We start from the raw sequence: 14,789 nt of genomic DNA, 5'->3' as shown, positions 1-14,789 counted from the left end.
ACAGTCTCCAGTTTCCCAGCATCCCTTGCTTCTCCCCACAGGTTTTCCTGTGACCCCATCTCCCTATGCTCTTCTGGCTTCTCCTTCCACTCTGTTTCCTTCCGTACAGAGCGAGGCCTTGTTGGCAATTCTCACTGGGCTGATTTGGAAGGGTTTCTATAGTAAAACCTACCTGGTATGTGCTGCTAAAATATTCTAGTCTTTCCTAATTGTCTTTTTATGTTCCATAGTTCTACACATGCCCACAGGCATGCACAAACATAAACACACACGTGATGTGTGCTTCTTTTTTTTGAGACAGGATCTTACTATGTAGTCTTGGCTAGCCTAGAACTTTCTATGTTGACTGAGTTGGCCTTAAACTCACAGAAATCTACCTGCTTCTGTCTCCTGATGGCTGGATTTAAAGGTATGCACCATCACACATGCTAATATTTTTAAATCACATATTGGCCATGTTTGATGATGCAGTCAAAATACTTGTGAATCTCTGAAGAGTTTTCAGTCTTGAGCTTGGAACCATAGCTCAGTGGTAGAGTTCTTGCCTAGCATGAATGAGGTTTTAGGTTCAAATCCCAGCGCTGTAAGAAATCAACTTCAAGCATCTCCAGTCTTGTTCTAGTAACTGGTCTGGAACCAGCATCTAGCTTGCCATCTTCTGCCCCCACAGATTATTGTCCCTACTCCAGAGAGATCACTTTTTGGTGCCACAAAGCCAAAGACCCTAGGCTGAGTTTCACCTGCAGTTTTTCCAACAGCCAGAGCAGACCACTGGGAATCTCACAAATTCTCAGCTCACCTCCTCGGGGGAAGTCACATAGTATTTACACAGCCTGGGACCAGGGCACTGTCTCTCTTTGCCTCTTGTATGGTCCAGTGCTTTCTGTCAGGGCTGCTGCTGGTGGGTGAGTCACTTACTATGGAAGCTACACAAAGACTAGATATTGTCCTGTGATCAGGCTGGCAGCCATCTTGGATCCAGGTGGATTCTGCCCACCCTTCCCTGAAGAGGAATTTTCATTCTGTAAGCATCCTATCCTCAAAGACAGACTAGATGAGAATAATGTTAACACTCCCCTGGAGGTTGGAATAGGTGAGTGGAGGTAGCCACTGAAAAACTCTTGGCTCTCTCATGACACATCCTCAGCTCAAGGGCAGATACAGGAATCCCACCTGAGCAGTGCATCTTGAGACCCCCTTCTGTGTGTCTCTCTCTTCCAAGGCTTGCATCTCATTTCCTCAGATACCCTGGCCACCTCCCAGAACATGAAACTTCCTTGACTGGGAGATTGGGTAGGGGAAGCACTTGCAGCAGAGTCTTGGAAAGCCAGTAATGAGATGCTCAGAGAATGCAATGACCCTGTTTCTGGGGTTATTACTGCCTCTGTGAGAGGGCTCTGTGCAAGCCAATCTAGCAACATACTCAAATACTCTTGAAAAATAATTTCTCTTTTTGATTCATTTTGCTGCTCTAGGAAACCCTTTCCCAGAGAGAGAGGACAGAGAGACAGAGACAGACAGACAGACAGACAGACAGACCATATGAAAATACAACTGTAAGAACTCTTTTGAAAGTTGTGTGCCACTCTACTCACTGATCTTATGGATCTACTTTGGGAACAACTGACATTTGCTACACACACAACATAGCTGACAATTTTAAGTATGTGATAACATTATCTTTACTGCAAGTGATACATTGTGTATCTTATCTTTGTGTTTCAGAATATCTGCTACTTCCAAGGATACATTGAAGGTTATCCAAATTCTATGGTGATTGTTAGCACATGTACTGGACTCAGGTTGTAATACATAATTGTATATAAAATGGTGTTTTCTTAAAATTAGTGTGGGTATGTGTGCAAGTGTGTAAGTGTGTAGAATGCAAAATGGATGATTAATGGAAATTATTTTAAATGATAGATTCTATCCTCATACTAAATTTAAGTTATTCTTAAATTTTGGGGGTTGCTGAAAGAGTCTCAGCATTTGTTATTTTTATGTGTGTATGGGTGTGGCTGCATGGGTGTGGCTGTGTGGGTGTGACTGCGTGGGTGCTAGATTAGTACAGCGCAGCAACAGGTAGCTGCCGGAGCTGCCACGTGGAGCTGAGAACCAAACCCTGGTCCTCTACATGAGCAGGAAGTGCTCTTATCCACTCAGCCCTTTCTCCAGCCCCACAAAGGTCATAAAATATCAATAGCTGGAAGATACCAATCACATCGATACTGTGTGACTCTCCAGTAGCTCAATAGGAGTTAATGACCTTATGAAAGTCCCTTAGTTACCTGACAACTGACACCTTCACATGCGTTCTTTCATTTATAACTAGTATTTTCTTGTCATTGTTGTTCTGGTTTGACTTTGTCAGGGGCTTTCTTCAGTTTGGAAATGTTAGCTATGGAATTGAACCACTGGAATCTTCCAGTGGGTTTGAACATGTGATCTACCAAGTGGAACCTAAGAAAGGAGACACATTACTCTACGCCGAGAAGGATATGGACTTAAGAGACCTGCAGTATAAGATCCGAAGTATCAAGGTAGGGGATTAATTAGGTGGTACCAAGTAACTTCCTGATAAACTATTTATTTACATACCCCACCCCCACACACAGAGACAGATACCACAGGGATGTGTCCATCAGAAAGCTCATCTGGCACAATATTTAAGACTAGTTACATAAGTTTTCCTGCTCTCTTCCTTAATACTGTTAGCAATGCCATCCTCTTTGTTCCTGAAGTTATTAATCTATGCAGCTCTCATTTTTAAGTAATTGTGTTTACTCTTTGCCAATTCCGTACATGTATATAATGAATGTTAATCATGTCCACTCATCCCCCTGCCTCATCCCACTCCTACTTCATCTGCAGCCCCTCTTCCTTCCATTCTGTCCCCTCCGACTCTCATGGCCTGTCTTTTTCTGTTTCGTTTTACTGTTTTTGCTTTTTTTGTAAGTCACTGAATTATACTAGATTGTCTTGTGTGTAACAGGTGTGTGTATTTTAAAGCTACAGATGTCACAGGGAAACTCTTTTTTTTTTTTTCAAACCGTGTTGTTGTTTTTTAATGTGGCAATTTTATTTATTTGTGACATCAGTTTAATACACATATAGAATAGTCAAGGATTAAATCTATCACCTCACTTCTCACATGTCTCTTGTTATGTACCTATTCCTTTACTCTTTCTCTTACATTGTTTTTTTATTAATCAATCCTTTCAAATTTGTTTTATTTTTATCCTCTAAGAAACCTTAAAATGACATTTTTGTGTATTTTGTACTGTATATTACATTAGCCATATTGGGAAATACATACAAAGCTTACTTGAACAATATGACAATGTTAGTGGCTCTTCCTCTACTAGAGGTAGAGAAATTTTAATCCAGTAGCATGGCTGCTCTGGCAAGGGATCACATCCAAAGACCTTCTAGATCTGTGCGATCTGGCTGGAATGACACACCTTTAATCCCTCTGGCTGGAATACAGACATCCCCTTAGTACACACATTTAATCCCAAACAATGAAGGTAAAGTTAGTTCATAGAAGGAAGCAGCCATGTTTGAAAGTGATGCCTAGTTGACTGGCAGATGAAGTGACAAATCAGAGAAAGATTTGACAGAATGATTCAGAGATAGGTTATGCCCAACTCTCATGAGAATAGAAAGGAAAGAGGGGCTACTGGAGAGCAGTACAGAGTGAGCCAGGAAGGAGGGCAGTGCAGTGAGTGCAGTGAGTGCAGTGAGTGCAGTGAGTGCAGTGAGTGCAGTGAGTGCAGTGCAGTGGAGCTAAGCTCACAGAGCTCAGTATAGGTCACCAGAGCCGATTGATGCCAGAGAATAGAAGGAGCCAAATTAGAACAGATTGCCAGAGTTAGTGTGGTGGTTTTCATATGCTTGGCCCAGGGAATGGCACTATTTGGAGGTGTGGCCTTGTTGGAGGAAGTATATAGTTGTGTATGTGAGCTTTAAGACCCTCATCCTAGCTGCTTGGAAGCCAGTCTTCTCCTATTTGCCTTCGGAACAAGATGTTGAACTCTCAGCTTCTCCTGCACCATGCCTGCCTGGGTGCTGCCATGCTCCCATCTTGATGATAATGAACTGAACTTCTGAACCTGCAAGCCAGCCTCAATTAAATGTTGTCTTTATAAGAGTTGGCTTAGCCATAGTGTCTGTTCACAGCATTAAAACCTTTACTAAGACAGTTAGTCTGAGACCAAGCAGAGCAATTCAATGAGAAGCCAAGAGAAACCAGTTTGAATTAGTCAGCTTGGAGAAGAGTTTGGGCCAGAAGAGCTGAGTTACACTAGCCAGCCAGAGTTAAGAAAGAACTAAAAAGAGTGAGCTGATTCAGTAGTAAACCTCCAAGATGACAATTACAACTGGCAAAAATAAAAGTTACCTTTACAACTAATGAGTGCCTGCTCACGTCTAAAATGACTTATTGAGACACACGTCACAGATCTTCTGTATCTCGTTGGCATCTGCTTTCACAGTTAAATAACAGTAATGGATCTAAAGGCATGTTCTTTTCCGTTTTGCCTTCCTTTTATGGATAATACACAATTTTGCATTTATAGGATGGTTATATACAAATGGAATCTTCAAATGTGTCTCTTTTATGATTTTTACCCACCAATGTGCTCATAGTTGTAGCATTCTGAAATGCCAGTTCCTTTTTATGGTTGAGTCATCTTCCATTTCAGGAATGTGCCACACTTAATTAAGCACCAGGTGAGCAACTGAGTGATCCCCACTATTTAAGTAATACAATGCTGCCAGGAACATTTGTAAACAAACATTTGTGTTGTTAAGAGCTTTAATTTCTTTTAGGTATATGCTAGGAACTGAATTGCTGGCTCATCTGTTAACGTTATTTCACACTCTAAATCGCTCCCAGATTATTCTTCAGAGTGGCTGCATCTTCTACGTTCTCAGTAGTCAATCCCTGTCTTGCTTTAGTTACAGCTGCCATAGTACATGCGAAGAAGTGGGCCATCCACCCTGAAAGTAGAACTCTTTAAAACCAACAAGTCTACTAGTGTTGTCATGGTTATTTTCATGTACAGTACATTCCTCACCTCATGGGGCACTGCTTTGACTGTTACTGCCACCAACGTTTGAAATAGACAATGTCCTTTCTCTTTTCTACTTACCCGACTTTGGTCTGTTGTCATCTTTGGAACTATAAGTCACAGTTATTTAAAGATAATTTCTGCCCTAGTTACAAAATCACAGTTATTTATTTTATAACAATTTAAAATTAATGTAACCCCTCCACCCTAAATAACCCCCAATTATTTTAACAGGAGATATTTACAAATCTAGGATGTTCATTTAGAAGGTAGAACAAAGAAGACTATCCAAAGAAGTCTGTGACTGTCTTAACTAGAATTTTATTGCTGTGAAGGGACAATATGACCAAGGCAACTCTTATAAAGGACAATATTTAATTGGGACTGACTTAGAATTCTGAGGTTTAGTCCGTTATCATCATGGTGGAAAGCATGGCGGTGTCCAGGCAGAGTCGGTGCTGGAGGAGCTGAGAGTTCTACATCTTGATCTGAAGGCAGCCAGGAGAAGACTCTCTCTACACGAGGCAGAGCTTGAGCATTGGATAGCAAATCCCATCCCCACAGTGATGCACTTCCTCCATCAAGGCCACACCTACTCCAGCAAGGCCACACCTCTTAATAGTGCCACTTCCCATGGGCCAAGCATATTCAGACCACCACAGTGACAATGCAGATGACAGGAACCACAGGTCTCCACCAGATATGAAAACAACAGATAGACAGATGCAACACTAGTTCCACAGAGATAATTGTGCAGACGGGACCATGTTGTCAGAAAGGAAACCTGAAAGGCTTGGGGATGGCTGGGTGCTAACTTGTTGAACAATAAAATTAGATAAACTCTTACGTAGAGCAGAGATCTAGTATCTAAAAGCAGTTGAAAACTCAAGATCAAAATGTGGGTGAATTCGCCTATACCTGGTCTGGGGAATAACCATGACAACATATCTAAGATAACCACAAAGAAAAACTACACAGGAGATCAAAAAGAATATGGAGGTAGGAGGGGAGGGGCGGGCTGTGTTAGACAGAACCAATGTTTGATGAGCCGCTGAGACATGACCAAGGTGACAGGTAGACAGGATCCTGTGACCAAGGTGACAGGTGAACAGGATCCTGGACAATGTGCTTTGGTAATGTTTCTAGTTCTCTTTCTGAATATAAAAAAAATCTCCCCAATTTAGTGATAAGACCAAAAAAACTGAGGCCACTCATCAGTGCTGACATGGAGTTGATGGGTTTCTTTTCAGCCACAGCGAATCGCCTCTCACTATCTCGAAATACACGTTGTAGTGGAAAAGCAAATGGTAAGTGTATTCCAAGTGTATTTGTCTTGTTCGGTTTTATTACTATTATCAGCAGTGAAGCATGAGAAAGGCTATTTTCTTACAGAGTTGATTTCTGACAGAGAGTTGATAACTCTGTTAGTACATTTTAATAAACTCTCAATTGCTTGTACTCTTTGTCATAGCTGGAGGGTCATATTTTATTACAATAGTTTCTCAGGTTTTGCTTCTTTTTTTTTTTTTTTGCTTGTTTACCTTGTTATTTGAGGATAGTTATACATTCACACATACTTACAAGAACATGTGCACAGCCTGCCGTCTCTACACAGACGCCTCTGCCGATGCTGCAGCAGCCAGCACGTGGCTGCCAGTGCAGTCAAGGTAAAGGGTATTTGCACCCCAGCCCAGAGCCACTGGTGCTGCTTTCTAGCCACACCTCCCACCTGTCTCCCCAGCCCTCACAATCCACTAATGCATTCTTCATCTCTATTATCTTTTTTTTTTGACTTCCAAACCATTGTATAAATGGAGTCATTCAGTATGTAATATTCCGGGAGTATCTCACATACAGATTCTGGGAATTTTCCGTCTTAAGTTACTTCCTAGAGGTGGAGAGGTGACTCTCTGGTTAAGGGCACTTGTTGCCCTTTTAGAGGGCTTGGGTTCAGGTCCCAGTACCCATGTGGTAGCTCACAGCAGCCTGCTAAGTCCAGCCCTTGTGATCTGGTGCCCTCTGCTGACTCCCATGGGCACTGCATGCATGGGGTGCACATGCACGCATACAGGCAAAACGCTGAGACATCCATATCTAAATTAAAACTAACATTTTTCTATCAGGAACTATATCAGCCTTAATTTACTAGCAGTGAAACTATATCTTGTACTTTTCCCAGATCTTTTTATATTTTCCACTCTCACATTATATGTATTACATAATATGAATAATAAAGTGGATTAAAACGTTAGTGATGTAAGTAGTTTATTATTTTGCTACATTAAAATTGTAACAGGAGAGTTGTCATCATTAATGTTAAGCAAATATATATATATGGTGATTTTATTTTACAGTTTGAGCATATTGGGGCTGATACAACCGTTGTCACTCAAAAGATTTTCCAGTTGGTTGGACTGGCAAATGCTGTAAGTATCATCTTTTTTTTGTCTTTTTAAAAATGTTTTATCCTTGCTGTCTTACTTTTCTGTTATTGTGATAAAATACTACAATAAAGGAAACTTATAGAATGAAGAGTTTATGTGAGCTTACAGTCCCAGAGAGTTCGAGTCCTTAATGGTAGGGGCAGCATGGTGGCAGGCAGCAGACCAGGCAGCTAGAGCTGGAAGTGAAGGCTCATGCCTGGGACAGAAAGTAGAAAGCAGAGAGAGAGTACACAGAGAATGGTGTGTAGCTTTGAAACCTCAAGGTCCCACCTCCCATGAAATACTTCCTCCAGCAAGGCCATACTTCATAAACCTCCCCCAAACGGTACCAGCAGCTGGTGACCAGCATCACAGGCCAGCACCTATGAGCGACGTTATCTCTCAAACCACCACACTTGCTGCTGTTCTTAACAACCCCCAGTCCTTCTTTTGTGACACTGCATAGAGATGCACGCTGAGTGATGTAAGGGCCATTATTTGGGTTTGAAGTTTCTGCTCTCCTACCTGTGAAGTAGGTTACTGTAAGGGTTACATACAATGAGACATTCCTCAATGTGGGGGGAGGGGACTTGATTAAAGGCAAGCATTTTGAATTATCCATGGGGCTGGAGCGTTGTCTTTGTGGTTAAGAGCACTTGCTGCTCTTGCAGAGGACTGAGTCCAGTTCCCAGCGCCCACGTGATAGTTCACAAACATCTTTAATTAAAGTTCCAGGAGATCTGATGTCATTTTCTGACATCAGATTGGATACCAAGCATGCATATGATATCCATACATACATGCACTGAATACGAGAGAAATGCAACTAATTAATCTAATTTAAAGTATCCAGTGCGACTTTTACGACCAGGACACTTACTGCTGGCTGACATTTTAAGCACTGAGTCCAGGCCTACACTTCAGTTACTAAATGCATGACCTGACCTCGTTTCGAAGCTCTTTTCCCCAGTCCCTTTAGATCGTGTTGTTTGAACAGGTTTTCTGTCTGTGTTCTATTTTAGATCTTTGCCCCCTTTAATCTTACAGTAATTCTGTCTTCCCTGGAATTTTGGATGGATGAAAACAAAATCTCGACCACAGGCGATGCTAACAAGTTGCTGTACAGGTTCCTGAAGTGGAAACAGTCGTACCTTGTTCTTCGACCACACGATATGGCGTTTTTACTTGTGTATGTACATTTTCAAGCTAAGACAGGCTATACCGAGGAAAACTGGCCCACCTGGTCCCTTCTCCAACAATCCACAGACCACATGGGAGGAAAAAAAAAAACAAAAACAAGTTCTCTGTGATTCCGCCCCTCTGTGTACAACAGCACACAGCTCGTGTTGGAACAGGTTACCTACAGTAGGATTATTAAGATTCCCTACTAGGTTGGTCTGTATTTGAAGCTCACTTCTTCAGTCCTGCTTCCAGATGCCTTCTTACCATAGAACACACAACACTCCACCAAATGCCCCTGGCTGTGCACCACAGGTTCACATCTGTTTGGAAGGCCTGCATGTATTCTGTGAATGTAGTCACTTAGCTTTTATCTTTACCATAATGATCATAAGAACAACAAGAAGGAGAAACTGAGGAGACAGTCCATGGGGAAAGCGCTCCCTGTGCGTTTATGAAGGCCCATGGTTAGAGTTCCAGCACCCATGTAAAAGCCAAGAGGCCTAAGCTTCTGCAACCCGGGGGCTGAGAGTGTAGAGCAGGCAGATCTCTGGGGGCTCACTAGCTAGCCAGTCTAGCCCAAACACCATGCTCCAGGTTCAGTTAGAGACCCTGCCTCAAAAAATCAGGTGGAAAGAAGTAGCCACAACCCTTTAATACAGCTCCTCTTGTTGTGGTGATTCCCAACCATAAAATTATTTTCGTTGCTACTTTATAACTGTAATTTTGCTACTGTTATGAATTATAACGTAAATATTTTTGGAGATAGAGGTTTGCAAAGGGGGCACAACCTACAGTTTGAAAATCGCTGAGAATTTTCTTTATTTTTTAATTCGCATTTATCTCAGAGGACGTACCCACTTTATTCTAAAATAGTCACTGCCTTGAATTTGTCTTCATTATGTTTCAGACATCTGTGCGCTTTCTAGTTTTTAATTGATTTGATCATTTTTAGAGAATGCAGGATCACTGAGCATATCCTAGTCCATGTCAAGAGTTTGAATCACCAAATGACACTAAAACCTGCCCTATGGAAACAGAGTGTTAACTTTACTGTGCTTACTTTTGCAAAATTCTATGATTATAGTCTGTTTTCACTTCAGCTACAGGGACACTACCGATTACGTTGGTGCCACCTATCAAGGGAAGATGTGTGACAAGAACTATGCAGGAGGCGTTGCTCTGGTATGCTGTGCCTTAATCTGCCTGATTAAAATGTATAATGGGGGGGAGCTCCTTGCTGAAGTGTGTTTGCTCCTCTGTAGAGGACCCAGCTCCAGTTCCCAGCACCCACTCACTCACACTCTTAGCTCACAACCAGACTCCAGCTCCACGGGATGCCCTCTTATGGCCTCTAAGAGCACTGTTCTCTCTCTCTCTCTCTCTCTCTCTCTCTCTCTCTCTCTCTCTCTCTCTCCCTCCCTCCTTTCCCCTCCCTCCCTCCCTTCCTCCCCCCCCTCTCTCTTGACACACACACACAATTAGAAATAAGTCTTTAGTGTATAACAGACTGCTGTAGAAACAGTATAAAATTAAAGATCCTGTTGATTTATTATTTCCATTAAAATTCGCATTCCTAGGCTCCTAGGGCGAGGACACTGGTGTGGGCCTGATCCCATCTCACCTTGGTGATTCTTGCTATAGAACTCGTTCCTTCCCTTTACATTTGCGATTACATGATGTCTACTGGAGTTTCAGAGAGGCAGCATAGGATGATCTCCCTCTAATAAGCAAGATGGAGAACAATGGAGCTAGGAAGGAGAGAATTCTTACTGGAAAATCATAAATCGTATTTTGGAAAACGTAGCCTCCATTTTATGGAGAAAGTGATTTCCTTGGTCTCTAAGAGTGGGGCATAGGACTTCCTCAAACATTCACATGTAACACACATGCGCGCACACACACGCACACATACCATGCAGCAAGGGCTTCACTGGTTAGCACAGAGGGAGAATACATCTGTCTAAAGGCAGACTGGTTACCAAGTACAACCCAACTGTAGAGGACTGGAAAGCCTGGGATTTGCAGGCAAGAAAGAGTAGTTGCCACCAGTGGTTGCCACGGAAGCACCATGACTGGCAGAGGCCTTCCCCAGTACTTTTCCCTTTCCCCACATTTCTTTGGGGTAACCATCATTGATCCTTAGCCAGGAAACCCCAGCAACATCCAATATTCACAGGAATGAGATGTTGAAATACATAGGTGCAACTCAGCTCACTAATGTTCCCCCGTTCTTCATCCCCACCTCTCTTTCCATAATCCATCAGGACCATGCAGTGCCAGCGAGGCACTAGGTCCTATTGTCCTGCTTCCTAAGAACCGGTATGGAAAAACAACCCAAGCTCAGCTATAGTTGCAAAGCAAGTGAGAATGATCAGTGTGTGTTTTTAAAATTTAAAGACAGACAGACAGATAGATAGATAGATAGATGGATGGATGGATGGATGGATGGATAGATAGATAGATAGATAGATAGATACCACTTGCCTTACATACATAGACTGTGTAATGGTTATGACAGACAAATTAATGAAGGGAAGACTTCGGTGGGTGACGAACCTTCTGTGTGATTCTGTGTGAGCCATGGGGGCCTGATTTCCCAGTCACCGTGTAGGAAAGCTGAGTCTGGCAGCGCACACTGTGCTGGGAGGCCAGAGAGAAGAGGATAGCAGAGCTCCCCAGCAGCCAGTCTAGCAGCCAAAATGAACTGAAGTTTTACAAGAGACTTTGTCTCAAAAAAATAAAGTGGAGGGCAAAGAGGAAGACCCCTGAGGTGGACCTCAGGCCTCCACATGCATACCCAAGATGAACACACACACACACACAAATACACCACAGATACACGAAATAATACATGCATACATATGTAACGTGAATGAGCACAGGCTTCATCAGACAAGGCACTCTGCCCTGTGAGTCTGACTACTGTAGTTTTCTTACTAAGGGAGATTGTTTCCTGTGCAAAGGAAAGCCTTTTTTTCTCCCTTCATAACCTGTGAGCATTTGATGGTGGACTTGAACAACACTGAGTGGGGTTAACAATGGTTCTCTTGTGTCTTTTCTGACCTATGGGAGAAGCGCTGTCTGGCTCTAGAAGATGAGACAATTTCCCTGCTCTTTGACATGAGAAAAAAAATCTCAGCTGTGTTTTGAATCAGTCTGTTGATTCAGCTAGTTTCTTATCACAATTTTAAAATAATTTTTGATGGCCTTTGTATTTATTGTCATTGTACATCCATGACTATTTTCCATGCCTGCATGCATGTCTGTACACCACAAGTGTGCAGTGCCCTCAAGAGTTCAGAAAAGGGTGTCAGATCTCCTGAGGCGGGAGTCACAGTTTTGAGCATCTATGTGGGTGCATGGAATCAAACCTGGATCCTCTGGAAGAGCAGCAAGGGCTAACCACTGAGCCATCTCTCCAGACCCAGCAAATGTATTTTTATTGTGCACCTCAATATTCTAATTGGGATTTCGATCCAATTGAAACTTATTTAAATTATTTTTCTGAGTGCCTCACCTTACTTACATTATTCAAAGGCACATTTTTGGTCCATTCCCCTGTTTGCAACGTCTGTGACGAGCACAGTGCATGCTTCCACTTGACTGTGTGGCTCTAGTTAGTAACTAACTACATTTTCCTAGCCGCAAGTGAACTGCCTCCCACACGCGTACACGCACATTTGTGGTCTGGTGTGTTTTCTTTTCAGCACCCCAAAGCTGTAACTCTGGAATCACTTGCAATTATTTTAGTTCAGCTGCTGGGCCTCAGCATGGGGATACCGTACGACGACGTGAGCAAGTGCCAGTGCGGAGTGCCCGTCTGCGTGATGAACCCGGAAGCGCTGTAAGCCTCGACTTCCGTGCCTCGCCCCGAGACTTTATATTATGCTAATTCCTGCTAAGGAAAACTAACATGCTAGAAACTGTTAGATAGGTTTCTGTTACTGTGCTAAAACACTGTGATCAAAAGCAACTTGGAGAGGAAAGGGGTTTATTTCACATTTCATTGCAGTCTATCACTGGGGGGCGGGGGGACAAAAAAACAAAAAACAAAACAAAAAAAAACACAAAACAACAACAAAAAAACCCCACAGAAGCAGAGAACTGGAGGTAGGAGCTGAAGCAGAGGCCATAGAGGAGTCTGTCTCAGCCTGCTTTCTTATTGGACTCAGGACACACTACCCACAGTGGGCGGAGCCATCCCACTTGGATTGTTGGTCAATAAAATGCTCCACAGTCATTCCCACAGGCCAATCTGATAGTCTTAATTAAGGCTCCCTCTTCCCAGATGACTCCAGCTTGTGTCAAGTTGACAAAAACTAACCAGCACAGCAGACATTCCACCAGCCAGAGCCACAGCCCCAGTCCCTTTGCAGAATTACTTAAGAATTCAATGGCCTCGTTAGGAGCTCCCCCGAGCGGGTTGGTGGAGAACGGACAACATCTTTTTATGCTCCTATGTTTACTTATCATGCTGCAGTACAATTGTGTTTAGAAGCAAAGATGGTGGGAGATGGTGAGTCTCCTGGTGAAGAATTTCCTTTGACTTTGTACCTTCTGTGAAAGAGGGGCTAGGGATCCTGGCCGGACAGTGCCTGCACTGTGGTGCTGACTCAGGTCAGAATGTAGATGCTGTGATATGGAGCATTCTGAGACAAGCAAGTGTGGGGAAGAAGCATGTGGGGTTATTCAGACTGAGCACAAAACACAGTTGGTACCCTGGGTCACGGAGTTTCACTCCTACAGATTCAGTAAAGACAATTGGATCAAAATTATTGGACAGGGGGCAATTGCATCTGTTCTCCTAGTCCCTACTTCCTGAAGCACAGCATGCTGGGTATTTGACTAATACCCAGCATTAGTAAAGCATTGACTTTAGACCTTGAACATCATCTAAAGGTGGCAGAAAGTTCACAGAAGAATGTCCATAAGTCAATTGCCCCTCTGCCATCCTCTGTGAGGGACCAGCACCTGAAAATTTGAATATCCGTAGTGTCCTGGAACAGCGCCCTCTAGAGACATGGAGGGATAAGTGCATGTGGGTGTTTATATATCATTTTCACTTCCTACCAGAAAGTACTTACTTCAGAAGGAGCACCCCGAAGCTGGGCATACCTTTTGACATTTGGAATATCAACCAGATTCAACAGGTGAACCACAAAACTAGCCCCAAGATGAAAGACTCATACTTACCCATCACCCACAGGGGGTGATCTTCAGTGACATTAGCAGGATAGCTGCTGGCTCACCACTAAGCATCAAGCCAGTGTGCTGGTCTTCTCTCTCTGCTCTTGACTGTGGGTAGGATGTGACTGGCTGTTGAAGCTCCTGCTATGGCGTCTTTTCATTGTTAGTGACCTGGAATTGTAAATTGGATTAACCCCTTGCTCCCCTAAGTTGCTTTCAGCCAAAGTACTTTCTCACAGTGAGAGAAATGAAACTGGGAGGTTCATCGTGGTTAGAGCCCTTCAGAAAGTAGTGTTCTCCTCCATTGTCCCATAAAGAGAAAGTGTTGGTGAGAATAATTTGGTCTGCAGCCATGGTCTGTTGGCACAACATTGGAGTTGATTGCTTTCTAACTTACCTGGTAGAACTGACCAGTGAGGCCATCTAGGATTGGGTTTCCCCCTTTTAGAAAAGGGTTTGTTGACTTTTAAATTACAGAGATTTTTCTTTAATTTGGGCTATTTTTTCCAGTATGTGTTTATTGTATCAAAAAATGATTATTTAAAAGTCATAAGCTTCTTTTTATAATCTTCATTTATTGCTCTTTGAGAGCTGCAAGGATCTGCACAAGAGGATCAGGTGCCCAGCTAAATCCAGAGGCTCTTGAATAGGAGAAGGAGAAAGAGAGTGCCCAGCAAGTCCATGGGGTGACTGGAGCCGTAAAGCCACTCACCACCTGGATAAGCTGCGTTGTGCCCCAGTAGCAGCATCCGTTCCAGCCTCACAGAGCAATCACATGCAAGACATCACATGGGTGGAAAGCCTCCCTTACGTGGCCTGCTCCTTAGCCTTTGGAAGTCCAATAGAGCATCCTATGTCCTTGAAACTGTGTCTTTGACAGAGAGAGAGAGAGAGAGAGAGAGAGAGAGAGAGAGAGAGAGAGAGA

The 14,789-nt window shown here is 43.1% G+C and overlaps 1 protein-coding gene across 1 annotated transcript in view; it reads left to right on the top strand.

Annotated features, from left to right (window-relative positions):
- The window catches only part of LOC114613502 (disintegrin and metalloproteinase domain-containing protein 2), a 46,131-nt gene that overhangs the window by 8,482 nt on the left and 22,860 nt on the right, over positions 1–14,789 (top strand). Inside the window, exons 5-11 of the mRNA XM_028758841.1 lie at positions 1,726–1,802; positions 2,372–2,540; positions 6,323–6,379; positions 7,427–7,498; positions 8,518–8,684; positions 9,778–9,859; positions 12,385–12,521. Of these exons, the coding sequence (XP_028614674.1) occupies positions 1,726–1,802; positions 2,372–2,540; positions 6,323–6,379; positions 7,427–7,498; positions 8,518–8,684; positions 9,778–9,859; positions 12,385–12,521 (761 nt within the window). The remainder of the gene's footprint in view (positions 1–1,725; positions 1,803–2,371; positions 2,541–6,322; positions 6,380–7,426; positions 7,499–8,517; positions 8,685–9,777; positions 9,860–12,384; positions 12,522–14,789) is intronic.

This window comes from Grammomys surdaster, unplaced genomic scaffold (genome assembly GCF_004785775.1).
Source record: "Grammomys surdaster isolate TR1022 unplaced genomic scaffold, NIH_TR_1.0 126219, whole genome shotgun sequence".
NCBI classification, from domain to species: Eukaryota; Metazoa; Chordata; class Mammalia; order Rodentia; family Muridae; genus Grammomys; species Grammomys surdaster.
Note: the sequence above shows the minus strand (reverse complement) of the source record. Positions and strands in the feature narration are given on the sequence as shown.